The sequence below is a fragment of the Rhinocladiella mackenziei genome (genome assembly GCF_000835555.1).
Source record: "Rhinocladiella mackenziei CBS 650.93 unplaced genomic scaffold supercont1.4, whole genome shotgun sequence".
NCBI lineage: Eukaryota > Fungi > Ascomycota > Eurotiomycetes > Chaetothyriales > Herpotrichiellaceae > Rhinocladiella > Rhinocladiella mackenziei.
This window is the reverse complement of record NW_013550601.1, coordinates 3,579,275-3,606,375: the sequence shown is the minus strand read 5'-3', so window position 1 is coordinate 3,606,375 and position 27,101 is coordinate 3,579,275. Positions and strand designations below refer to the sequence as shown.

The window sequence follows — 27,101 nt, the reverse complement described above, 5'->3', positions numbered from 1 at the left end:
CGAAGACGGTTGAAGACCTAAGTGGTGATGAAGTGATTCATTGTTTGTACATAAATCGCCTCGTATAGCTCAAAAATGGGCATTCTAACATTGGCTTGATATTTGGCATTTCTATTGGGGATCAGACAACAAGATACTTCTCCGTGACATCCCTCGCCATCCCCGGATTCCCACTCAACGCATACATGGACTGAATTGCATAGGCTGCTTCCAATGTCCAATCCGATTCAGTGTTCCCTCTCGAAGTCTGGGCGTTGGTTGAGCCGGGAAGGGAAAGCATCTTCTCATACGCTCTGATCGCCAAATCCGCCACACCCAGCATTTGCCAACACCTGGCGCGATTGAACTCGATCTCTCGCTCAATCAGGACCTCTAGGTCAGCATCATTCTTCGTCTGCGCCCATTCACGTCTTGCATCAGCGTACTCTTCAAAAAAAGCCCAGCCTTGTAACATGAACATATGACGATTGTCGGTCTGGCGTTTCAACATCTCGTGTATGTAGCTCAGGGCTATGCTGAGAAGTACCACATGGTTCTTGGGATCGAGGGACAGAGCGCGAAAGTAATACGACAACGCATTGGGGAAGCTGCCACCGGCGTAGAGGATATGAGCGTAGAGGGTCAAAAGTACCACATCCATCTCCTTGGGCGTCGCAGTTTGTCCACTGGGACTGGCGAATAGGCTATCATCACCATCGTCTGGTCGGATCTGCTCGCCGGTATGGCGCATAAAGTCAGGAACGCCACCAAATTCCTCCGGATGGTAATCTTGTGGCAGATTCAAGTCGAAGTTCATGACCTGTCTGAACATGAATTTCTGGGTTGGACCATTTCGAAACACCGCACTACTCATTTGACCGTCCTTGCCCCCTTTATGGTTCGAGTGCGGATAGACGAAGTTCATTGCCGAAAAGAGACGATATGCATCGGTGCAGAATTGGAAAGTGCGTATGAACCACCTCAGAACGATGTTGAACAGAGTGGCATCATCTCGGAGGGCGAGGGCGCAGGCGAGATAGCAGATATAAGTTTGTAGAATTGCTTGTGGGTCATGGTACCAGACAACGCAATCCAACACGGCCATGATGACGGTATAGCACCGATGTCGAGCATCGAATTCAGAAGTGTTGGCCAGCAGAAGAGCATATTCCAAGAACACATCAAGCCAGTCTGAAAAGTGGATTTGGCGATACTCTGTCGGAATGGACAACTCGACAGAAGGAATCGGAAAATCTTGATTCTCGTTCCGCTCGAGTTCGTGCCGTGCCTCCCAATATTTACGGGATCTGACATTTTGGGCCTCCCGATCATATCCAGTAAAAGCCGCGTGTCGTTCAGCAGGGTAAAACACACGATTGCTTCGAAAATCGGTAATGAGAACCTCTGCACAATCCATCCAAGTGTTACGTGCAATTTCGTCGCCCTCTCTCATGGCCTCAGTGCTATCGACCAAGGTTGTGTACAATCGAAGTATGTTTTCGGTTCGATGGGTCTCTCTCTCCACCGCTGTCATGGGTTTGGAAGTTAATGGGCGTTCTTGTCGGTTGGGTGGAATCATCCTGGGTGCGATCACGGATTTATCTCTTGTCAGCCTCCTTCGCTTCCTTTGAAGACGTGCCTCAATGCGGTCGATTGGGTTATCTTGATCGATAGAACTTGGGAGTCTGTAGGCTTGTTTGAGTGCTTTTTCTGCCGCTTCACGAGCTAGCCGCTGTTCTTTGCGTTCGTATTTGCGCTTTTCAGTCCTCTGGACCGAACTGGCGGCGATACGAACAGCTTCTCGTGCATTTTCCATGGCTTTTGCCCTTTCCCCAAGATCAGCGTAAAGCTTGGACAGTTGAGTCCTGGCTTCACCACAATTGTCATCTCCTGACTTAGCTTCCTCATAGCATTCAATGGCTTGTACTTTGTTACCGCAAATATAAGAACACGCAGCGATACCTAGCCAGAAATCGGTATCAGAATACGCGTTGACTTCTTTTAAAGGCTCAAAGTAGCGCAATGCTTGGTTGTGTTCTTGGGCGGCGTATAAAGCCCGGGCGACTTCCAGAAACAAATCCGGGTATTCGAAGACGTTCGCGGCTTCGCCTCTGCCCTCAGGTTCGAGCCATTCAAAATGAGCCAGTGCTTCATGCAAAGTGTCTTGGCCTTGCCCTAGACGAAACAACCCTAGCTTAACTCGAAGCTCTAACGGCAGTCCGATACCATAGGCATCAAGCGGATATTGGCCGGAGACAAATTGGGACACCATAATTCTTCGCGGATCATCGTCTGAATCCCATTCTCTATCGTCGTCGGAGAATTCATCCCAGAAGTCCTCTTCGTGTCTTCCCAATAGCCATCTCGACAGTTGTTTCAAAACCTTGATGGAATTTGATAATGCCAACTCGGGGGGTTCTTCTTGTGCAAGAAGCTCAGCATACACAAGGATGTCAGCCCAAGTGAAGGACTCCTCACCTTCCAAGCCGTTTTCCTTGTAGTATGAGAGGGCTTCCTCGTAGAGAGATTTTGCTTTGCCAGTGTCACGTGTTTCAATGCCGATTTCTGCGACTTGTCTCATGACGCTGGAATTCCGAGGCATGGATTCCAGAATCGTGTCCAAGTCCTTCATTGCTTTGGCATAATTACCGAGTTCTCTATTGACACCAGCACGTCGATATCGAGTGTCAAAATCCTTGCTATCATTATGTATGATCCGGGAATAGCAATAACTGGCCTGTTGTAGAGCTGTCTGACGGTCACCAGTGGATCGTTGGAGGCATGCATTCGCCACTTGCTGCCATACTTCTGAATCTCTTGGAGCGCTATGAGCGCCGCTAAAGAGGGCAGCAATAGCCTTTTCGTCGTCATTCTTCACAAAATATATCTCAGAGAGTAGAGCATGAGCCGAGTAGATTTCTGGATTGATTGCAATAGCCTTCAATATGAGCTCCAGGGCTCTCTCCGTATCCTGATCATCAATAAAAGCGTTGGTGGCTTGCTTGTAGAGATCATTAAATTCCGCACCGGGATCAATGGCTGGTCTGGGACCAATTCTCAGACCCTTACTCCAACCACCTCGAGCTCCGGTGCCTTTCTTGCGTCTTTTCCTAGGCCGGGATTCTGTTCCCGGTGGTCGAGGCCGACCGAATGGTCGTTTTGTGGTCGTATGGATTTCACCTTCGGCTGTAACGGAGGCTATGCCGGGGATTTCAGATTCGTCCATGGACAAATCCTCCTCATCAGCGGATGTTTCCGCCTCCTCGTTGGGGGTTTCAGAGACATCTCCATCAGGGGCTTTTCGTGGATGGTCTTGTTGGCGCTGAGGTAATGCGTCGGCCGGAAAGGGAACGTAATTTGACCGTGAAAAGGGCGCCGGTATTATCGCTGGATATGAGGTTTCGGATTGGCCTAGGGACCCGAATTGAAGTGGCGGTTGGTCTTGCTGAGAGTAAGGAAGACGATTTGACGCATTTGTGTGGTTCTCTGGCTGAGGAGATTGTGGACGAATGGAACTGGGAACAAACCCTTCAAACACGAGAGGCCTTGACGCCTGTGGAAATTCACTAGGTGAGATGGGTTGAATGTGAGCCATCCAAGGAGAAAAGGGAATGCTTGAAGGAAAATCTTTGCCAGGACCAGAACGAAAATTGCCCGTCCTCTGATCGCTCATTTTGAAAACTCATCAAGCCAGCGTGACTTTCAATCTCCAGTATCATAATTTTCCATCAGGCTTTGGTCTGTGTCAGAGTCCATCAAGCAACTCCCCCGTCAATGATTCCTAAGCCCGAACGAGGCTAGATGAGAATGCTCACAAAAGGATCCGCTCGATAAATAGGCATCGCCACATGCATGTGAACGACGAATTTCCAGTTCAAAGACAGGACCTGAGAGGGGCCAATAAAAAGAGAGAAAACTCGAATTAACGCCACAGTGAGGCGCGGGCGAGCAGAGAGAGTGTTGAGGCTGGTAGGAGGAACAGTGAAAATGCTGGACACAGGGGCGGTGGGGTCTAGATTCTGGAGCCCGGCGGATGACAGCGACAGGTTGAGAAGAAACGGGCACATGGCAAAACGCAGCCGCATGTACGAGCCAAAAAGCTCAAGTTTATGGTTGGGGAAAAAGGTTGCAGCAAAGTCGAATTCAGCTCCAGGCAGGTCAATTTCAGGCGTCACCCGCCACTTCTAGGTGAATTGGATATTTAATTAGTAGCCATCAATACATGATTAGGTGCTAAATCCCCAAGTACCCATCTGCCTCAGACAGGTGCTCGAGGACTTTGCAAGTCGGAGGACGGAGTCCTGTAGTGTCTCTGTTTTCTTACTGCTTATTTTAATCCGACTCACCCCAACTGTCAAACTTAGACTTTCGTCTGAAAAAAAAAAAAACCTGGTTCCACTTCACAAACCATCATCATCTTCGGCGCGTCTTATTTCAGCTGCTACTTACATCCCTCTTCTCCTTAATCCCTTCTGCTGTTCTCCGCAAGTCCACGCTTCCGCCTCCCGAATTTTGCGTTCGCCTATTGCGCGTTCTCCTGGTCCTAGTTAATCGTCCGGCTCCATCTCGTGTGTCTGAGACACCTGCTGTACCGCCACCTCCACTCACGATCGCTTACCTCAGGCTCTCCTTCTCGCATTGCTTCGCTCATCACAACTCCCAAGAAGCGCGTCCTCGATTTTTCTTTCCTCCTCATTACCCTTGGGCTGGCTCCAATTGGCTCATTTGTACGCCGTATCGTCTGTCGACACTCCCTACACACCTCTCCATGATTTGCTAGAAGCATCTTGTGTGACCAACCCAAACTGCTCAAACGACTCGTGTCTTGTTGCTTCGGTTCTCAGCCGACTGTGTCTGCTACAATCATAGCGTTTCGTCCCACACACCCGTCCAACGCTTCCTTACAAAGGACCGCCATGGCCAGCAATATTATCGGCAACAGGAACAGCACCCCCGAGGCATCCAAAACCTCTCTTCGCCCACCCACTTCCAGGACCATTGGTACTTCCAGCACCCATACTCAACCTGTTCGTTCTTCCGCCGACATGTCCTTTACTTCTCCGCTCTCGGCACGCTCCATCCGTCCTGCGTCCGAAGTTCTTTACAACCAACAGTCCCAGCAAGGTAGCTTGGATGATTCGAGCAAACTGGGAGAACAATGGATTCAGGATATTGAGCAGTATGAGACAATGCTGGAAGAGATGGCTGCGGCGACGTTGGATCAGGATTTCAAAGACGAGCTGAGTGCAATCGAACAATGGTTCCGGGTGTTGAGCGAGGCCGAACGTACCGCTGCCACTTATGCTCTAATTCAACAAACCACCCAGATGCAACAACGGTTCTTTGCTCAGGTCCTCAATCAGATGTCCAAAAGCCACCCGATCTCAGGGGTTTTGTCTCCTGCCAATTTTGGAGAAAAAGATGCCATGTCGAGTCGTCTGAGTGATGCCATGTCGAAACTGAATGTGGATGACCGGAGAACGTCCTTGGGTCGTCCTCCAGTTTCGCCTGCTGGCAATAAGCGTAATTCAGGCTTGGATCAATCGACCATTCATGCAATGTTCCCGGATGCTGTGGCAGCTATTCAACAACAAAAGGCCGAATATGCGCAACAAACGGGCAACCCACCTCCATCTAACAGAAACAGCACTGTCGCGGGAGATCGTGGCTCACTCGTGGCGCCCACCATATCTGCTCCTCGGGAATCCAAGACCGATACTATGAGTTGGCGTCAAGGTGGAGAATCTCAGCAACCACCCATCTCGCGGCCCAAGTCTTCATCCGGTCAGCAACCACAGCAACCACAGCAGCAACCGCAGCAACAACCTATGGGCCAATTCAGTCAACCTCAATCTTCGGGTGCTCTTCGCTCTCCACGTCCGTTGGGAACACAATCGGGCAATATTCAAAGCACAACTTTGACTGCCCCAGATCCAGTTTCGAGTGAGGTTCCACTTTTGTCGCCCTATAATGTCGGCAACCAGAGCTGGGCTTCGATGAGTAACACTCCGATGGCTCCTAACTTCAATCAAGCTGCCACTCACAGTGACATGGTGGCGAATGCTACTGCCATGAAACTTGCGGCTCTGTCAACGGTGAACAATCGCATTGCGTTGGATGATGTTAAGAAGTACCGACGGGCAAGATCGAATGAACCAAAACCGCAAAACCAGCCACCATTGACCCCTGGACTCACCGCATCTGGTATTCCGGGCATAAATACGATCATGGTTAATGACCATGGCCAAATTCTGAATGCGCAACAAGTGGCAGCGATTCAAGCACAACAACTTGCTGCTGCACAAGGTCGACGTTCGCGACCAAATTCTCCAGGTCTTCCATTGCAAACTCCTCTTGGTCAAACTGCTTTTGCTTCTCCTCAACACAATGGGTTCTTGGCTGCCTATGATGGAGCTCCAATCATGATGGGAGCAGGCATGCCTGGTCTCGTTCCTCAAATGGGTTCTTATGGGGCTGGAGGTGAAGGTTACCTCTCGGATCATTCCGAAATTGCTCGTGGACGTTCTCCTCGCGGACGACGGGGTAGTTCGAAACCTCCCGAGGATCCTACAGATCCAAACTTGCTCCAAGACATTCCGTCATGGCTCCGATCGTTGAGATTGCACAAGTACACCGACAATTTGAAGGACCTCAAATGGGAAGAACTGATTAAATTGGATGACAAAGGGTTGGAAGCTCGTGGGGTGAATGCATTAGGAGCTCGAAACAAGATGCTCAAGGCTTGTCTTGCAGACCCCCTGAAAGAAGGATAGTTACTAATGTAGCCTAGGTCTTTGAACAAGTCAAAGAGGCTCAAGCGGAGGGGAAGCTCTGAATCAACGAAGTCGCTCTATTCTGTGAGGATGCCACTAAATCTGATCTTCGACATTGCAAGCATTTTGAGAAGGAGGCGCTTGGAAATTGATTGATTGAATGATGACAAGTCCTACCGCAAGGAGTGAAGCTGGGTCTTCGTTCTCGAGGCCAATTAGTTACGTCTGACCATATTCTGCTTCAAAGCTGGTATTTTTGACAGGATGTGACAACAACAAACCCACTACTGGTCGACACCCATAGCAACATCCACAACCTTCACCCTAACGGCCTCCAAAGATCTCCGCTAATTTCAATTCACCGACCGATATTCGCATGGACGATGACCTGGACTTTCTTTCATAGTGTGACGAGATAACCCACATACGAGTTTTCTATGTGACATAATTGAAAAGAATATTCACGTGCAATAGAATTTATTCTCTTCTTTTGTTTGACACCAGCCTCGTCGAGTGCCGAGCAATGCCAAGCCCCGGTCAAGTTCAATTGCGACCCTAGGCTGGACTTAATTTCTCTTCTGTTCATATTTCGCCCACCACTGACATTCTCTGCCAATATTTTTGGGCTTTAAATCACGCTCCGAGGATTTTATTTTGGGGGAAACGGTCCTTTGTCACGATGGCTCCCTCACCATACGAGCTATCCCTCCTCCTCAGCCCTCTCGTTCCCGAAAGTATTCAACACAATACCCGCGTAAGGCTTTCTCTTCCCTTCACTCTCCTACATTGATTTGTACTGACACAACAGCCATTCCCCAGACCCTCTCGAACATCCGCTCCATTTCAGGCCTCCTGCTTGGTATCGCAGCAGGAATCTTAGGCCTCGAATCTCTCCACGGTTTTGTTTTCTACGTTCTCGCCAACATGCTGATCTCCGCACTATTTTACTTCCTACTGGCCGGTGCATCACCGCAGAAATACTTCGCTGGCACAGCTGGGTCTCGAGGGTTGAATGAGAAAGGAAGAAATGAAGGGACGGGTGCGTGGAGGCAGATTTGGTTTGGGGGTGGTCTCTTCACTGAGGCATTGAGCGGGTTTGTGCTTGGGTGGGCCGGGGTCGGAGGTGTGATAAGATGAAACCCAAACCTGGACAATATGGAAAATAAAATTCATATTGCAGAATTCTCGGACTGACACGGGAGGCGAAGCGTCGCCTACTTACAATTTGGAACCTAGCTTATTGAGCTTAATGCTGCGTCGTCATGCGAAGCTTTTCCCGGACACTTGGAGTCGCCGAAGACAGGACCGACCCATCTGACAAGGTGCATGTGCCTCATGAACGGAACCCATAAGTTTGGACATTTTTTCCCTTGACCAAAAGGCGTAAGTCGCCGTCTAGCCAGAGGCATTGCTCTGCCCTCGGTCGATCGCTCTGCTGAATCATCTTCTCTTACCCGACTATTGGTGGGAAGCGTTGCATGTCAAACAGCCCAAACTGAGCAAGCCCGTTGAACGAATTGTTCAAATGCTGGCTGCCAACCTTTTCTGCATGGAGCCCATGAGTTCTGGATTACGGCGCCGGGTGTCATAGGGAATGACGATGTGCAAATTGAGTCACAATGCACATCGATCAAATAAGCAGCTGGACCTTCCATGGGTTGGCCTGGGTCGGAATGCGAATTATTCCAACTACAAGCGCAGCGGGCGTTTCTTGCGAGAGCAACATGTTGGATCATTCAAGTGATTGGACTGCAGGGCTTAGAGATCTTCAAGTCCCGTGCATATCTCAATGGTGCTCATGATCTCTCTCCGTCTCGTATGACTAGGTGTTGGGAAACTGCGATATATCGCAGCGGAAGCTGTCAACTTGCAGAGTGGGTTTCAAATCTTGAGGTAATGGCGAGCTGACTGGTGCTTGTTTATTCTTGCAACTCCAGACCCACGAAATCAGCCTGTCATCCTCGGGCCCCGCTGGCTGTGATTGGTGGGCACGCCGAGGGTCGAACAAATCGGTTTGAATTCAGCATAGCTCCCCCAGCTTTGCTGCCGATAAATGTGGATGTGGAGGTCCCACCATTACTTTCAGGCCCAATGGATGTCGAAGGCTGTAGGGCAGATATGAGGTGCCTGCCCACTCAGCCGATCCCGTTGGAATATCGCAAGCAGCCGAAGCTAACGCAAGCCTATTGCGAGGCTGAGCATTGATATCCCCCTCTCTAGTAAGTTGGCCCCCCTGTTCGACCAACAGAGCCCTAAGTCTTGCCCCTAGTCTTTGAGGAAGATGTATCAATGCATGCAGTTGCGATCAAAGGAAATAAACGGCTTGAAAGAGGCCACTAGTTCCTATGCAAGACGCTAGTTGGCCAAGAAAAAGAGAGGCTGACGAGATTTCTACCTGAAAGGGTATATATACGAGATCCTTCTCCCATTCACGGTGATACTCTTCCTCCCATGCTTTTTGATTTAAATCAACCATTCTTCGCTTCATCTCACACAAGTCTCCCTCTCTTACTGCATGTCATGCGGCATGTCGAGTCCATTGAAGCCCGACAACACAATCCCGGCGACAGAGGATATCCTTCCTGTTTCTGGAGCTGTGGTGTGGCGATATGATGGAAACTATTCCTCCAAATTTACAACTTTCGCTCCTCCGACCCCGCTTCAAATTGATGGTGTTCCAACAGAGTTTGGCGGGAGACAGGGGCTTCAAAACCTAGCCTCTCACGCAATACCTCTCTACGATTCCCATTCTAGTCCCTTTGGACAGTGGAACCTCCATACACCATGGAATGTTCGACCCGAGGGTCGACGCCTCCCAGAAGAACATCAGCCGGACTCTCTCAATCATACTTCGGAAGACGTGAAGCAGATCCGAAGGAGACGTCGCTGCTTGTGGTGCAGATATGATAAGGGCAATCGACACTGTCTCGGAAAGCCACTGTGCGAAAGGTGCATCTTGATCACTGGATTGCAAGCTCAGCCTCCTTCACTAGGTGAAGCGTCATACTTGGACTGACAACTCTGGTTCACGGTATTTCAGGATCTTGGACAGGGACTCTCCCGATTTCCTACCGCTCCCACCAAGACTTCCGTCTTTTCCGCTATCGAAAACGATCCGGTCATTGCCGAATTGCACTTTGAAGATCGAAGCCTGAAAAAGAGTATTCTGAAGACCTATTCGGCGGTCTACGAGCCTTCTCTTACAAGAGAAACCTTCCCTATGGAACAGAAAAATGGCCACACGGTGCATGTCCGCGCCCCTGCTATTTATATTCCGCATTTCGACAACTTTGTGAGAGAAGCCATGTGGGGTTCGACATGCACTTCTTCAGATGAAGAAAATCTTTTGAGGGAAGGGCAAACACAGTTCTCGACTGCTGAACTCTTTACTGGCTATTTTTACCTGCTTCGGAATCTGGACTCAACATGGATCGCTAACCCTGCATACCTCGCCGACTCCCTCAGTAGAGAGGTGGCCGCTGAGTTGGTGTACTTCCTTGCCTTTCGCCTCGGTTTGCTCTATTCACAACTACTTTCCCAGTGGCAGAGTCTTAGCGCAGACATATCTCTTGGAAGACATCAAGCAATTGCCTTCTACGGTTTGGAAGTGGTGTATCGCATCATGAGATCAGTAGGAACGATTTGCTGGAAGATTCCCAGCCGCCACCCACTTCAGCCATTGTCACGTCTGGAGACTGACTTTCGGCAAGCGTCAAGCGACGTTCTTGATCGAATCCTGGCCTATGAATGCTATCTCTCTGCAAATGTTAGAGGAGCAAACAGAACTAGGTCTTTGCCCAAAGTTGTCGAATTTGCCAGGGCAGAAGGGAAGAAGGCCTTTCCCAGCCATCTCGCCGTGACTGCGTACAAACACGGCCTCCTTACCCAGAGCTTCAATGCTTTTCCTCTGATGCACCTGGGACATGAAAAATACTCCATCATCGACGTTTTGACAAAGTCTGAAGAAGGCCTAACCTCGGATATTCTCAGCGGCTCCGTCAATCCAAGAACACGATTCCCTGAATATTGGGTGACGGAAGATAACTCGAAAGTTATTTATCGTCTGCCGACTCTTCAGTATGACACGCACACAGAATCGATGGACACCATTAGCTCCACTTGTGGGTCTACAGTAAGATCCAAACAAGAGTTTCCGATTTGCGAGTTACCATCCGCGCCTGCCGGATCTGTCCGTTCTTTCGCATCGGTTCCTGAGCTAATGAATCTCTCGTCGTAAGATCCTGGGCTTGAATCCGTACCCCCTCTGACACAGGAAATTACACATGAAAGTAACCAAGAACCATCCGAGACCTTCTCGCCGTGGTTACTCGACTTCCCAGAGCAATACCACGCACTCAGCACATACCCAACCCCTTGGTCTCTTCCAAGTAATATCTTCACAGCCCAGAGCCACAAGCACAAAGCCTCGATATCGAAATCCGAGGTGGAAAATGAGTTGGAAGTCTCTCGTCCGTCCAAACGGACCCAGACGATCTGTCTCGACGACTGGCCATTTGCTGAGCAGTAGAGGCTATCGTGATATAGTCCACAAAGGACCCGCCCTGGCTTCACGTCATGGGGGAGTCTTTCCTTTCTACCAACTGGTAGGAGAGCATTTGCAGTAGCTAAAGAGCCGTTACTGTTGCCAACTTCGATTTTGGGGAGTTCTCCGCTAGACAGGTTAAATGAAAGGTCGTCGGCGAAGTCGAATGGTTCAACACATTCTGAAGATCACGAAACTGGTATACGCAAAAGGGATGATAAAGCAAGATTTCTGTTCTACGAATTCGTCTGAAAAGCAAGAAGGATCAAGGCAGGCATGTAAGAAAGGAATGAAAGCCGGACAGGAAAGGCAGAATGCAATATCCCGTTCTTGAATATTGCGGAAAGAAAATTTGCAGAAGCCCCCTTATCTTTTTTGGCAATCAGAGTCCAAATTGAAGGCGTGTTGGGAGGTAGGAAGAAATGATAAGGGCACTGACAGTTTATGGCTCTCTCTGCCTGTTGTTCTGCAGAAGTGTCCGTGCAGTCAGGTGGTGGAGGTCCATTTTGGAAGGAGGACATACCTCAGCCAATCAGGATAGTGACTGTTCTAATCGCTTACGTTTTGAAAATAGTGGCACCCACCATAGTTACCCTTATTTAGGCATAGCGTATTGTCTCAGCCTGCTACCTCTGATGCTGTGCTATTCAGTCCTAAGTAACAGACCAATACCATATATATCCAACCACAAGTGGCTTGTTCATGCTCCAAGCAGAAACAGCTCTGCCTAGCTTGGAGGCTGTGTACTATCTAGCATTTCAGCTTCAAATTGAGAAATCCTATGTCTATCAAATCATAAAAAGGTCATGGGAGAAACAATAACAACAAGGGAAAGGTATGGCACCGAGGCTCTTAATCTTCAGTTCCTATAGCTGTTGTTTTTGATTACACAGGGCTACTAGCAAAGCATTTTGGCACCGGCTACGCTGCGCAGATTCAGGTCGCACATTTTGTGTTCCGTCCGTCGGGCCCGGCGTCTGGCTATTTGAGAATAAGACTACCTTCTCCACGCTTCTAAAAATGTTCTTTTCAAGCCGCGCTGTGACGTTGCCAAGCATACAGGTAAGCTACCATTCATAAAAGAGTGAGATATGAATTCGAGGAGAAATGGGGGTTTGGGGAGTGCTCTGTTTGGTATATTTTCTGCATCGAAGCAATTCATCTACTCGAAAACCAACCATGTCAGTGTGTACGGCTTTTGACTACATCATCGTGGGAGGAGGGGCAGCTGGTAAAATTCACGGATACTTACCAAATCTTCAACGATTGGATCAATTCTAAGACAAACCCACATTGCAGTGTCACGGCTAGCCGATTGCCAAAGCATTTCCCTCCCCGACTATTACCGCCATGGAAGCCGCGGCAGAAATCTTCTAGACCGAGGGCCAAAGACAGATTGGTAAGGTCAAACTCTCTACGTGACAGAGCCAACACTGAGTCTTGGGGAATCATAGTGCAAAGCTGCTGTGCTTATCGAGGATGACGGGTGACGTTGGGCAGCATGGTCCCGTATTCCAAGAAAACAGAAACGTTTGCACCCTTTGCTATTGAGCAACAGGATCTGAGTATCCACGGAATCCAAATGACTCCTGATGTCAACAGGGGTAACGTCGTCAGCTACGCAGAATACACGAATAGCACATGGTGCCATGAACGAGTGATCGTGCACGAGCTACGAGTTCGGTCCCAACATTACGGTGTTCTCACATGCTATCGCGAAAAAGCTTCTTCTCGCAGCTGATAGAGCTGTTGGCGTGGTTCTATCATAGACGCGGGGACTGATAGAGCATGAGATCTCTCTGATACTTGACCTTTCCGCAGGCGAGGTCTTCAGCGACCGCATTGCCTTCGAAATGTTCTGGAAACTTGACAAGTCCGGTATCAGACCGGCCAAGTCCGTGGACAGGCAAGAGTGATACCGAGGCATTGGAGATGGAATTGACTCGTTTATCGATATCGACTTGATCGCTTTAAGACCGATCAAGGGATGAGGGTTCGAGTTAGCAAGGTAACAGCTTTGGCCTCCTAGCAGCTTGATGTCCGAAGTGTCTCTCAAAGACATAGGGTGACCCCGATTCTTGACTGGCTATCTGACTGTCTTGCCTTCTACACGCTGGCATAATTGCCAAACGAGGTTTCTGAGCCAGCAAGACGATCGAAGTCCGATGAAGAATACCACTCTTACAGCGCCGAGGACATCTAGTTTGTTCGCTTCCTTAAGCTATCTTTCCTCTGCTCTGCCTAATTTTTTTTTTTTTTCCCTTCATAAAACAGTTCTCCTCCCAAGCCAAGTCTTGCGGCATAAGATACGGGCACATCGACAATGTTCGAACAGGTGTCGTTAAACTACCCGGCTCAACAATCAGCATGCATATCCAACTCACTATGCACCTGAACCATGGTACCATCAAATGACAATTTGCAAACTATGCAGACCTGCTTGAAATCAATCCAAAAGATCATCTCGCACCCCCTTGATCGCCCCAGATGATTACTACGGACAACTAGTCATCGGAACTTCTCGTGGCGGCCTTCGGCCACATGCACGGCATAATTGAGTACGATATCCAAGATGAACTACAATGTGACGCTTCAGAGGAAAAGCATTACCGCACGCGTCGAGAGGGACCCCAGACTGTGGTCGATACTGATTGCAAGTCAATGGGCTCCACAGAATCAAGATAGTAGATGCAAGTATGAGTCCGTTCCCAGTCCCGTCGTGTTACCAGGCTTGTCGCGTACGCCGTCGCAGAGAAGGTTAGAATTTCATTTCTTGTCGGTCGATGCATGGTGGATAAGATTACAGAGAAGATCATTCAAACGAATTGAGAATTAAGGGCCGAGGAGTGTTATCAATACCACGCTCAATATCTCCACCGCCTACACTACACTGATTTCATAAACCCCTGTGCCTTGTTTGCCTATACCTTTTCCCACCTCGGTCAATCAAAGACCAAGGGAATGATGCAAAACGCCATACTCTGTACAAATCCCAATCCTAACGCTTGCGATATCAAACATAATCAATTCCTCAAAAGACAGGCCTGCTGAAGATAATACCACCACTTTTCCGATATTTTCCGCATGAAAAATTATTCGCAAACTCAGCCTCCATTCAAATCAAACCCGCTACGACACATGAACGATAATTCATGTTGCATTCCTCAATACCATTCGCATTTTTGCCCACTCTGTTCAGCTCAAAAGCTCTGGATTCTTCTTCATCATTGATTGCCGAAACATCGAATCTGCGGACACGAATAAGCTTAATAACTGGAAGAATGCTTTCAGCGAATGCCTTGACCTTGAAAACAACTTTGCCGTCTTCTCAACTGCATCTGGAATCAACTCTTTCAGCTGGAAACCTTGCCGAGTACGCACCGAGGTTGTGCTCCCTAAACCCGGCCTCTGCGCAATAACCGTCCACTAATCGATCGTCTTGGCTCGTTTCTAACGCTATCTCTCTCGCTTTTCTCATCCTTGTCATCTTTTTCGTCCTTTTCGTTCTCGGCTTCAGCATCAGCCGATTTCCTCGCCAGACTAGATCTTCGACTCAATCGTCTAGCGCTTCCAGGTGTAAGAGGGAGAGTGGTCTTTGTCATGACTGGAGATTGAATAGATGATTTTCTAGCGGCTGATGCATTAGCATCCTTTCCAGCGTCGCCATCAACAATAATTGTCTCAGAGTGGTCTTCGGTGGTATCCTCTGTTTGAGCAGGACCTTCGTTTGCAGGCAGCTTTTCACTTTCCAACCCATTGACTTTCTCATCCGCTTTCCTTTCCAGGACCTCCTCTGTCATTTCCGTCATGTGCACATCGCCATCTTTGTCCGGGGTAGTATGTAGCGCAGGAGCAGGTCCATCTCCCCTTGGTTCAGTCTTGTCCGTTTCCTCAGTCTTTGTGTGGTTTGGAATTGGCGGCAATGTTGTAGATTGGGGATTGGATGGTTCGGTTCTCACAGCAGCCGGAATTTCTGGAGCTGTGATAGGCATGGAAGGTTCAACAACTGAAAGAGTGCCGGATGATTCTGGTCGGGACGTCTTTGGATCAACCGGCAAAGGAGGTGCTGGCTGCATTTGTCCATTTGGAATTTCGGGCCGAGAGGAAGGCGGTTGTTCTTTCACTGCCACATCTGTCATTCCAAAATCGCCTTGCAATCTCTTCGGTTCTGGTTCAATCCTTGATGGCGTCTGTTGCGAAAAAGCACTAGAATGATGCCAGTCTGGTCTGATGGCTGTAAATGCGCTTGCTGGAGATGATGTTGCCGTTTGAGGTGTTGACTTTCGGGCCGCATCATCATCTGATGGTGAAGGCGCAAATTTCTGGAAGCCATTGGTCATTGCCGTCAATGGACTATGTTTGACCCCGTCAGACATTGTGGGACTTTCAGTCGATGCCGGACTTGGTCTGTAACCGGCCGGTCTAGCTTGGGGATCGATGCCATAAGAACCCGGCGTGCTCTTTCTGACGTACGGACTAGGACCAGGTGCCAATACTTCCTTGGTTTTGATCTTGATCTTGTGGTTTTTGGGATCAGCCAGCTGGCCCGCAGTTCCTCTCCCGTGTTCCCGTTCATAATCTTCAACCTCTTTAACCGGAACACCGTATTTTTCCAATGCTTTGTCGAGACTACCGATGGTTCCCTTGGGTTGATCATGATTTTTCACAATATGGCATTGCAGACCATGGACAGTTCGCCAATCTATGCGTGAACATCCGTCGTGGTTGCAACGTAGATACATTTCCACGGCGGGTCCCGTTGGATTCTCTTGCGTCCCTCCAACGCCATAGGAAGTCCAAATGCCGCGATTCAGACTGTCCACTCGTTCGCAATGGTGATGTCTATTAGCAAAGGCCTCCGACATTTGATAGGGATGGGTCGTCGAAGGTGTGCGTTTGGTGGTACTGGTGGAAGAAGGAGCCGATCCACTATTTGGAGCACTGTTGTTGTATGGATGGAATCGATTGTTGTCCAGACTTTTATTGACAATCTGGTGACCTGGTGCCTTAGTTGCTTCCAATTCAGGTCCAGGTCGTGGTACACCTGCATGAGAGGCGGGTGGTGTTACGGCATGTCTTGGGTTGATTGTGGCGAACCCAGATGTAGGTGGCGCATTTATCGAGGCAAACCCTGAAGAGGTCGTGGGTGGTGGTCGTGTGTCATAGCTCGACGATGTTTGTCTCGGTGGCATGGTGCTTGCTGCTGCTGCTGGCGTGGCAGGAGATTGGGTGCTTGGGATTGTTCTCGAGAGTGGCGACGCCGGCCGGCCTAGGTGGTTCAATTGTGGCCGATCGGTGGGCGGCTGGGAAGATTGTGCTAAACCGTTCGTAGTGGTGGTGGTGGTAGACGCGGTATTAGGTGTGGTTGAATACGAAGACGAATGATGAAAAGGTCTCGAATAGGAGGAAGAAGGATCTCGATAGTAAGAGGAATACGGAGCCCCCGGTGCAGTTGATTTGGAAGGCGCTGGGAGGCTGGATGATGGTGGAGGTCGGGACTGAGAAGGATTAATTGCATCAGGTTGACCGGGCGGGCCGACTTGATGACGTTTCGGAGGTGGAGGAAGTGTTGACAATGATGGACCAGGTGGTGACATTGATGCTGAGGATATACTTCTGACACCTGGTTGAGGGGATTCCTCGGGTGGCAATCCTCGTTTGAGACGCTTCAAGCGACGACGGAGATGCTAAACTCTCGTCAGCACAGATGAACGGAGTCGATGGGTCCAATGTGGATCATACATTCTCTTCCTCCTCGAGTTCATGATCAAAAAACTGAGAGAAGGCAGCATCTTCTCGTTTTCGACGAGCTTCAATTCGAGCATCCCGACGCTGACGGGCATCAATAATGGCAGCCCATTTCTTGTCTTGAATTTCGCGCTTCCGACGAATCTTCTCGTCCTTACGGGCGCGCTTAGCTTTCAAGAGATCGTATTTTTTGAAGTTGTGCTCTTCTACACGCTGTAATTCGTCCAGACGGGCTTGAAGGGCGTCGGATGATTCGAGAGCCTGCTTCGATGGCGGTGGCGGTAGAGGTATTGGGGCTGTCAGGGGGCTTGCAAATCTGTATTCATCTCCTCCTCCGACGGAGACATCACTATCAGAAGATTCGGGGTCCATGGGATCTGGCATCGTGGGTGAACGTGGATGTGGTTGATATTGGCTCCGAAAGGGGGGATGATAAGAGGATTCCCATGATGAGCGAGGCCGCTAACAAGAAAGTCAGGTTAGTGCGGAAATCATGATGAAACAAAGACGAAATAGGGCGGCCAGTTAAGCGAGAATTTGGGCAGAAGAGAATAGTGAGGATTGAATGCAGGGAATCGGAACAGATCCGATGGAGGGATCGAAGTTCATGAACGTGTGTCCGAAGTTTTGGTGTTGATAACGGGAACGATAGTGTGGAGGCCAGGCAAAGATGGACCCGAGATACACCAGATAGACGGGAATAACCGGAAAGGGTAATAGTGGGACTGGTAAGTGATGCAGTCGATTTGTGTATTGAGACCCAAGGAAAGGTGCCCAATGTGCAGAGAGTGGAACTGGGATAGTGCCGAAGTCGAATGCCAAACGGATTGGTGGGTGTTGGCGAGTAAGTCGACCTCCAATTCACAAAGTTGAAGACAGTACAGCAATTAGTGGTGAACGGTGTCCAAAGAGCAAAGGGCGCCAAGATAAGAAACAAGTTTGGGTTGTGGAGGCAGTGCTGTTGATCCAAGTGCATGCTAAACGAATCCAAGGGGGAGCCTAAGATCGAAGCCACTGCAGTCCGCATCAAGGCCCAGCACGCGGACAAGCGAAGATTTGGGCCGGGGTCAATTTACTTGGTCAGTCTCACATTCGTGCCAGACCTTTATTTTTGGGGGGGGTTGGAGGGCGGAGGATGGTGCTGTGCCAGCGGGTTGACAGACAGGATTGACAGTTGATTTGAGGTGCGAGAGACTTCCTTGGAGAGAAATGGAATCCATTGACAAATATGCAGGTCCTTGTGTGCCGTGTGTATTTTCCGGGTGTCGTCCTCGTCCTCGAAAATTGGTGCCATTTTTTTCCACGGAAACGACGAAACAACAAGAGCAATGGAAACAATCAACATACCTCGGATGTCAAGTCGGACACCTTGCGCAGGTCGGATGGAGGCCTCGAATACAACGACATTGAGGTCCAAAGAACGTCGGGTGCTCAAGAACTCTGAACAAAGTGGACGGCAGGTGGACGTCGATACTCAGTCAAACCAAACAAGGTGAAGATCGAAACCGCATTAGGATGTAACAGGCTGTTGATGAATGGTGGTGCAAGTACAACTGAGGAGGACGGCGGGCGACAGCGTGCGTGTAATATGTGAAGAGATGCAATATGAATGACAAAGAAGGACAAGAAAAGAAACGGGTGGATAGATGAGGGGAGGAAAGAATATGTCCGTGGTTGGCAGGACAGTGAAAAGAGAATAGGGCAAAACCCCGACAAGCGAGAGATGGGTAGAGACGGGAAGTACGCACGATGAGTTGGGGCTTTGGGTTTGGGTGGCACAAGATACAAGGCAGAACAGTAATTATGAAAGAGATGGAAAAGGGTGAACGGTCTTGCTAGGTGAACAAAAGCTAGTATTGGTGCTAGTAGGGTGAGTTGAAGCGGGCTCTCGCTTGACTGTGGCACCATTGAGCGAAAAAAGAGGGTCAATGCTGAATGTCAATGGAGGCGGCCGCGGTGACCAATGGGGAACACAACAAAGGGAACAGAAAAAGACGAGATTGAGTTGGCCTGCTGGCAAATACGAGTGCTACGAGTGGCCATTACTGCGTGCATAGCCAGCACTACAGTATCATCAGGAGGAATAGCTTAATGAGGAAGGTTACAGGGGGGAACGGCACCGAACCCTGACATGTTTCAAAATATCTCAGGTACCCAGTAGATGACGGAGGCTCAAGTAAGAGCACGAAGTGAGAAAGGAAAGACACCGGGATGCCTTTCTGATTACTTGTGTCAGAAAGGGGGGGGCAAGGAGTTTGTCCGTATTGTGCTACCCGCCCAGACGAATAGGTATAGAGAGAATGTGCTGCGAGAAACTAGCAATATAGTTCCAAACTGTTCGCTAGGAGTATACTCCTATTACGACATGGCTTGCGATTTTTTCCCTTGATGATTACAGCAGCGCCCCTTTGCGATTGTTGCTTGTCGTTTACGTGAACCAAACTTCCATCAACTTCTTGACAGACTCTAGATCTTGATCTTCGCTTACCGCTTCTGCCTCGTATAGCGCCCCCCTTTACCCTGATAGGCTGACTATTGACACCCCCCCCCGGCACTCTGATACGAGTTGTTCTCATTTAGCCAGCCCATGGTAATTCAATGACGGCCAACCCTTGACGAATGCCACATCCATTAGCTTGTCTTTGCTTCCTCTGTTATCGCATCTAACCTGTCACTCTTTTTGTCACTCAGACTCAATCCTCCCCACTCGCAAAACTCAACAGCACGTCTCAGCCAAACACTAAACTAAGGCAAAACCCAAAAAAGAAACCCTAGCCTAATCCCGATTCTGAACTATCTGACGCTTATGCTGAGGAGAAATGCCTAGGAAGAAAATTCCCTTTCTCTCTGCCTTCACAAATCCACGAGCAACCTCGTTGCCCGCTGTCCAAGACCACCAAGAAACTACCTGATATGAACTCTACTTTGCATCAGCTGGCCACTTGCCACTGGCATCCATACGGAATAGAGTACACCTCACAGACCAAAGATCATCTCACTCTTTGTCTCTGATTGGATGGCAGCATCGCCTGCAATCAATCCTGATTCCCTATTCCCTCTAATCATACGACCCCCCCTGGTTGTTACTGGACTGGGCCACATCACACTGAGAAGTCCCAAAAATTCCCAATCTCGAATCATTCAACCGTTACCAGAAAAGACTCATCTCCCGCTGAATCCGGCGCCCCGCTTTTTTCCACACTTGATTCGCATCGTATCGCAGCATTTCTATCCTCTTTCCTTCTCCTCTATTGCTCGTCGGCTTCTTCATCCTCCTATCCGTCAGACAATCCCCATCCATTCCCGAGTTAATTTATCATTTGTTGCCATCATCAGTCTCTCGTTCAAACTCCATTTCCCCTCCCCCCCTCCTCTCTTTCTCCTTCATTTCAGTCTACAACAGCCACACGAGTGCTCCATTTTCCGGATCCGTTGTCATCCCGTCCCCACCGTGGCAAACCTACATAGTAGCAAACACACGAATACGGCACCCCGTCCTCCGTACAGCAGAGTCGCTTTCCCTTTTTCCTCTTTTCCCCGAGCATCCACCACGACCTCTTTTTGATTCCCGTCCGAGACTAGCTTATACTAGTCTAATTAACTCAAGCCCTTCTCGTTACGTGTGCGTGGTATCCGTATCATAAGACATTTTTTCGCTCTCCGTTAATTTGCCCACCGTCCTACGTACTACGTAGCCAGGTACCACTCAACACACCAAAAATGGAGACCGAGTTACGTAGCATATCGTTCGTTTCAACCTCAATCCCCTTTTTAATTAACGCACAAAGGGCCCCCTGGCTTCGTTACGGCTGATCAGGCTGCCCCCGAATGAATATCCGGAACGACTTCCAAGAGAGGAGATTCTTTTTCTATTCTGACAACTTGCACACGACACACCGGCATCACACCGATGCAGGCCGAGTATCCTTGTACTCCCCACAACTACGACGAATTACATAATCCCTGTTATTTTCCCCCTTTCGGATATCCTCTTCCCTGCTCTCGCTAGTATGATGTTTCATCATGATCGATCATGGCTAATCACCCACTCCTTTCCTTCAAAGGTATTGTCAATCATGTTCCAGCAATAGCCTTCTCCATCTCTTGCTCATGCCATGGCAAGCCAAAAATTTCCAAGTCGCTATCCCCAATCAAGCACATTTCGGAGAAAGTTTGCCGTACACAATCACCAAAACGGAAAAAAATGAGAAAAGAGAATAAAAGGTCGAGTGGGTTTGCCATAATCCGAGCAATAAACAGTCGAGTACAGGGATATCATTAAAATACAATGCGCTTTTTGTGTTGAGGTTCTTCCCCTATTTGATTTCCATGTTCAAGGCTTCTGCTCATCCCCTTGTTGTGCACCGGCCTCACCACCCGGGGGTGGTGATTGTTGAGACTCTTCGCGTGCCTTGTGCATCTTATCGAATAGAGTGAGAGCAGTGGTTTGTAGTTCATCGATCTTGGCCTTCATCTCCTCCGCCGTGGCGGTACCCTCGCCCGCTTGGTTCTTGGCAACATATTCACGGAGCGAGGCGATCTTCTCCTTGATGGCATCAGCTTCGGTCTTGTCGAGCTTGTCTTCGAACTCCTTCAGGGCTTTCTCGGTATCGTTCAAGACACTGTCAGCTCGGTTGGCAGCTTCAATGGCCGCCTTGCGCTCCTTATCTTGAGCGCCGTACTTCTCGGCATCGGCAACCATGTTTTGGATCTCAGCATCAGAGAGACCGGAGCCGGAAGCAATGGTGATAGATTGATCCTTTCCGGTCGACTTATCCTTGGCATGGACGTGGACAATCGAATCGGCATCAATGTCGAAGGTGACCTCAATCTGGGGAACACCCCGGTGAGCAGGAGGAATACCCACCAATTGGAAGTTGCCCAACAACTTGTTGTCACGGACAAGCTCGCGCTCACCCTGGTAGACCTTGATCTCGACGGCAGTCTGGAAGTCGGCAGCAGTGGAGAAGATCTGCGATTTCTTGGTGGGGATGGTCGTGTTTCGGTTGATCAATCGGGTGAAGACACCGCCAAGGGTTTCAATACCGAGAGACAGAGGGGTAACGTCGAGCAGCAGAACATCCATCACTTCACCAGCAAGAACAGCTCCCTGGATGGCAGCACCAATGGCAACAGCTTCATCGGGGTTGACCGACTTAGCCGGCTCACGACCGAAGATGCTCTTCACGGACTCGGTCACCTTGGGCATCCGAGTCATACCACCGACGAGGATAACCTCTTGAATGTCCTTGGCTTGCAAGTTGGCATCCTTCAAAGCCTTGCGGACAGGCTCGATGGTCTTGGAGATGAGGGGATCCACCAGATTCTCCAGTTGAGCACGGGTCAGTTTGGAGTTGATATGCTTGGGACCAGAAGCATCGGCAGTGATGAAAGGCAAGTTGATGTCGGTTTGTAGTGAAGACGACAATTCGATCTTGGCCTTCTCAGCAGCCTCCCGGATACGTTGGATGGCCATACGATCGTTGGATAGATCAATACCAGATTCCTTCTTAAATTGTTGAACGAGGTGGCGGACCAGGGCGATGTCGAAGTCCTCGCCACCCAAATGAGTATCACCGTTGGTAGACTTGACTTCAAAGACACCTTTTTGGATTTCAAGGATGGAAATGTCGAAAGTACCACCACCCAGGTCGTACACTGCGATCACGCGATCATCTTCCTTCTCGAGACCATACGCCAGGGCGGCGGCGGTGGGCTCGTTGATGACACGGAGGACGTTGAGACCAGCGATTTGCCCGGCATCCTTGGTAGCCTGTCGCTGCATATCATTGAAGTAGGCAGGGACAGTGACGACACCGTTCTTGACGGGTTTGCCCAGGTATGCTTCAGCCGTTTCCTTCATCTTTTGCAGGACCATGCCACCAATCTGCGACGGGGAGTATTTTTCGCCGCGAGCCTCTAACCACGCATCGCCGTTGGTGTGTTGTATAATTTTGTAGGGGACTTCCTTGATATCTCGCTGGCATTCAGGATCGGAAAATTTACGGCCGATGAGACGTTTGGTCGCGAAAAGGGTGTTTTCCGGGTTGACCACAGCTTGACGTTTGGCGGAAATACCAACGAGACGCTCGCCGCTCTCCGTGAAGGCGACCACTGATGGCGTAGTTCGAGTCCCCTCAGAGTTTTCTATTATACGAGGCTGCTTGCCTTCCATCACGGCGACAGCAGAGTTTGTTGTTCCCAAGTCAATCCCGATGACTTGGCCCTTGACCTTTTCTGTGCCCTCGGGCGCTTCGGTGGAGGCATATCGAGAAATTATTGATGAGCGAGGGGCTCTAATCTGAGAGAAACGGGAGATGGGAATTGATCGAGGGAGCTAAAGACAGAGAGAGCATCGATTAGAAGATGGATGAATGGACCCCAAGAAGGCAACGAACTTACAGCTCTGGAGAACCGTGAGGCAATCATGATTGCTCTAGTAATAAAAGAAATAACAGACAAAAGGAAGTAGATGATGGCAAAGGACTGCAAAAGGTGACCGAAGTGAGGATGGGATGACCGGTGATGTGATGAAATGAGGATGCAGAAGAGAGCAGATGGCAGGAATGTAGGAAAAATCCTCTCTGCTCCGATTTTTTTGCCGCAAGGGAGGCTCGCGCGGACTGGAGGCTTGGCGGCCGACTGGGGTCTCAAGGCTCTCGAAGACCTTCCGACAGATTCGATTACAGATTGCCCCCAGTTACAGAGTCCGGATCTCCAACGCACCAATATTTCACAGTTCCTATGGGGCATTTTGTACCACTCCCGGGCTAAGCAACTCGTTCCTTGGTGGTTGTAGGTAATCCGTCAATCTTGCCTCCAAAAACCCGCAAGTCAACTAATTGACGTCAAAGAAAACCTCACAACACTCGCTCACCCGGCCTTCCATCCTCATTCCTACCCTTCAGCAAAAGCCACCTTCTTCTATTACTATTTGCTTCTTCGGTCCCCCCTCCCAATTGACCGCGACCAAAAAAAAACAAAAAAAAAACAAAATCTGCCCGATCCATGCTCTTCCTCGCCTCATACGCTCCCCGTCCGGTATCTCCGCAGCTCAGAGATGCGCCTCACTTCCTAGACCCCCAGGCCTTCGCGAAATGATTGTTCCTAAACACGAATTATGCCTCACACCTACACAAGGGCTTGCGACACCTCATAAATTCTATCCTACCGAGATACATGTGCCTCACCATCAACTTCGACACTTCATCAGCACCTCGGAGGGCGACCTCATTTACTACGTGACCAATCATGATATTTTTGTCCTCGACCTTGCAACTCAACAAAATTCCCTCATAGCGACCATACCCTTTGAAGCAAGATGCCTTGCTGCAGATTTGGGCTGGGTTTGTGTAGGAGGAGAGGTCAATGGAGATTGTGCATTCATCGAGGTGGAGAAGGATGAACATGGCCGTCCAACCTGCTTCGGTCACGACCTGGTGATCGATCTCCTGGGAGGAGAAATCGTGAACTCAATGAACATACACACCGTGGCCAACGATGGGAAAACACCAGATGAACCCGTCGTCTTGATCAGTAACAACGATAAGTCCGTCAAGATTTACTCGCTTGCACAACGCCAGGTCTTGACGACACTGGCCCATCCAGTCCCGATGAATTTTGCCGCAATGTCCCCGGATTCCACCATCATCGCAGCAGTTGGTGACTCTGATAAGGTGTACTTTTATCGACGGCGCCCGGACGAGGACTTGGACCTTATTGACGGATCTTCGGGAAGGTATGCCAAGTATGATTGGCAACTCATGGCTGAACCTACGGTACCGACAGGAGATCCTGTCTACGACGATTTCAGCTTTGCTGTTGCATTCTCACCCTCGGGACACTTATGTGCGGCCTCTTCTCAAGGTGGTTCTATTACCGTCTTCGATATGCAACGACTTCTGGATACCGATGAGCCGGCCGAGAAATCCATTCTATGCAATTTCAAATCTTCTCGACCAACTCTATGGGGCTGTGTGAGAGCTATGGCATTTTCTCCGGCGCCGTGGGATATCCTAGCTTGGGCCGAAGACCACGGGAGAATTGGTTTGGCAGATGTCAGGAGATATTTTGTCCGAAGGCAGGTTCTTGAGCTTGATCAGCAAAAGGCTGAGATGGTAGAACTTGACGATGGTACACCCGTGGCATATCGCAACCTGGGAATCAAGGAACGCTTAAAACAACAGCATCTTGCACGACTAAGAACAATCCGGGGGCTGTCCTCTCGAGACAGGGATGGTGAATTGAGCATTGATGACCTTCCAACGGAGTCCGGGGCGCGACACAATAGACAGGATTTGTTGACTTATCATCAAAGCTTGGATCTCGACGCCCGGGAGCGATCGGTCATCGAAGCGCTTGAAACTACCATGGACAATGTCGAACACCTCACCACACGACCGTATAGTATCAATTACTCGTCTTCGCCGCGTTTGAGAGGGTCTATGATATTTTCGGATGCCAGCCGACGGTATGATGTCCAACTATTGAATCCCGGATCTCGATCCAGTGGTGCTCGGTCTCATCAACCAAGAAGAAGGACCTCCGTAGTCTTGTCCGAGTCAAGTGCGAACGGCAGTCGATATCTTGACCCTAACGAAAGTCAGAGGACTAGACTGTCGGCATCTCCCGGTCGTATTAGTGATGACGATGAGATCCCTGTCATGTCAACAAACGACCTGACTCCATCTACGAGATCAAATCCACAACTCCAATCGTCCAATATTCCCCCTTCTGATCCTTGGCATGTCATCCAGTCAGCCCTGGAAACGGCACGTGAATCAGACAACAGTAATCGCGTGAATCTCGCCCGTATTGAGGCTGCATTGGAAGCTGAAAGACAACTGGCGAATCAACTGGAGCGCCAATTGGCGGACGAACGACAATTGTCAACTCTGCTTCGGAGACAACTCGACAATCAACAGCGACTACTCATGGAAAATTCCACGCAATTAGATCATCTTCAAGCCGCAGCAAGAGAATCAAATTCTCGTGTTGAGGCTTCTGTTGAGCGGCTTCTACAACGGCCCTTGGCGAACGAGCAACAATTCCTTCAACAGCGATCACAAGAGCTACAAAGTGAGCTGAGACTTGGGACTGACTATTCCAGAAGACTTGCACTGGAACGTGATCGATTGCTGGGTGGAGATTCTGGGACGGAGTCAACTCCGAATACGCATCCGACCAACTCTGAGTCCACTTCCGCTCAGACAAGCACTCTGCCCACCATGAACCTTCGTTCTTCGGAAACCTCGGACAACGCGTCCAATATCCTCACGGATTATACCGAGTCCAGATCGCAGCGATTGGCACACATTGAAAATCTGCAGCGACAAGTTCGCCGAGCAGAATCCCGTGTTGCATTGGCAACATCAGACATCCAAGCACTCGAAAATGCCATTCGCAGAGAAATCAGCGCGGAAGATGGCGACCGAAGACGAAATGACGAGGGAAATCGGCAGGGCAGATCAACAAACAATACTACCGATGCCACGAATAACGAAACGAGCAATAACTCTGACTCAACACGTTCAGATGACCACCGAAGCACTGGTCGCCGCTCTCAAATGGCTATGAACCCAGTCCGCGAGTCACGAGTTGAGAGTCGAATCTCCGAGCTTTCAGGTCGTGTACCAGATTCAGATATGCGACTTGCACGGATGATGTTCTTATCCGGCTTGTCTGGAAACCGTTCTCTAGACGGGAATGGCAACTGGATGCCTGGATCTAGTTTACACCGAGTTTTAGCTGGTGCTTCGTCCCTTTCAGGTGGGAGCACCTCCAATGCAGTTGGGCAATCACCAGTAACGGCAGCGGATGCGGTTAGGGAGATGGGGCCCGGGACAGCTGGGATTGGATTTAGTCCCGACGGTCAATTTCTGTAAGTTCAGACCTCGTTGTTCATAAATCCGAAACCCAACGTTTTGCTAATTCATGGATGCAGCTACGCAGGTTCCGAAGAAGGCATTTTCGAGTTCAAAATTAACCTCCGTGATCGCATGATGTTTCCGGCATTTGAAATGAGATAATACAAGACATGAAAAGACGAGGGAGGGGGA

General features: G+C 49.6%; 7 protein-coding genes across 7 annotated transcripts; 4 read left to right on the top strand and 3 right to left on the bottom strand.

The window, feature by feature from the left end:
- Positions 1–121: 121 nt before the first annotated feature.
- Positions 122–3,652, bottom strand: Z518_06407 (uncharacterized protein; the record flags this gene model as incomplete). The annotated part of the gene is made up of 1 exon (XM_013417217.1): positions 122–3,652. The coding sequence occupies one exon, from the start codon at positions 3,650–3,652 to the stop codon at positions 122–124; it is 3,531 nt and encodes a 1,176-aa protein (XP_013272671.1).
- A 1,243-nt stretch (positions 3,653–4,895) lies between these two features.
- Z518_06406 (uncharacterized protein) lies at positions 4,896–6,752 on the top strand (the record flags this gene model as incomplete). The annotated part of the gene is made up of 1 exon (XM_013417216.1): positions 4,896–6,752. One exon carries the CDS (start codon positions 4,896–4,898, stop codon positions 6,750–6,752), a length of 1,857 nt encoding a protein of 618 aa, XP_013272670.1.
- Positions 6,753–7,431: 679 nt separating this feature from the next.
- Z518_06405 (uncharacterized protein) lies at positions 7,432–7,889 on the top strand (the record flags this gene model as incomplete). The annotated part of the gene is made up of 2 exons (XM_013417215.1): positions 7,432–7,506; positions 7,572–7,889. The coding sequence occupies 2 exons, from the start codon at positions 7,432–7,434 to the stop codon at positions 7,887–7,889; spliced, it is 393 nt and encodes a 130-aa protein (XP_013272669.1).
- A 1,647-nt stretch (positions 7,890–9,536) lies between these two features.
- Z518_06404 (uncharacterized protein) lies at positions 9,537–10,989 on the top strand (the record flags this gene model as incomplete). Its single annotated transcript, XM_013417214.1, has 2 exons — positions 9,537–9,647; positions 9,793–10,989. The coding sequence occupies 2 exons, from the start codon at positions 9,537–9,539 to the stop codon at positions 10,987–10,989; spliced, it is 1,308 nt and encodes a 435-aa protein (XP_013272668.1).
- Positions 10,990–14,690: 3,701 nt separating this feature from the next.
- On the bottom strand, positions 14,691–17,427 carry Z518_06403 (uncharacterized protein; the record flags this gene model as incomplete). The annotated part of the gene is made up of 2 exons (XM_013417213.1): positions 14,691–16,982; positions 17,038–17,427. The coding sequence occupies 2 exons, from the start codon at positions 17,425–17,427 to the stop codon at positions 14,691–14,693; spliced, it is 2,682 nt and encodes an 893-aa protein (XP_013272667.1).
- A 3,949-nt stretch (positions 17,428–21,376) lies between these two features.
- Positions 21,377–23,472, bottom strand: Z518_06402 (hsp7-like protein; the record flags this gene model as incomplete). Its single annotated transcript, XM_013417212.1, has 2 exons — positions 21,377–23,380; positions 23,446–23,472. The coding sequence occupies 2 exons, from the start codon at positions 23,470–23,472 to the stop codon at positions 21,377–21,379; spliced, it is 2,031 nt and encodes a 676-aa protein (XP_013272666.1).
- A 668-nt stretch (positions 23,473–24,140) lies between these two features.
- Positions 24,141–27,071, top strand: Z518_06401 (uncharacterized protein; the record flags this gene model as incomplete). Its single annotated transcript, XM_013417211.1, has 2 exons — positions 24,141–26,923; positions 26,987–27,071. 2 exons carry the CDS (start codon positions 24,141–24,143, stop codon positions 27,069–27,071), a joined length of 2,868 nt encoding a protein of 955 aa, XP_013272665.1.
- Positions 27,072–27,101: the final 30 nt, after the last annotated feature.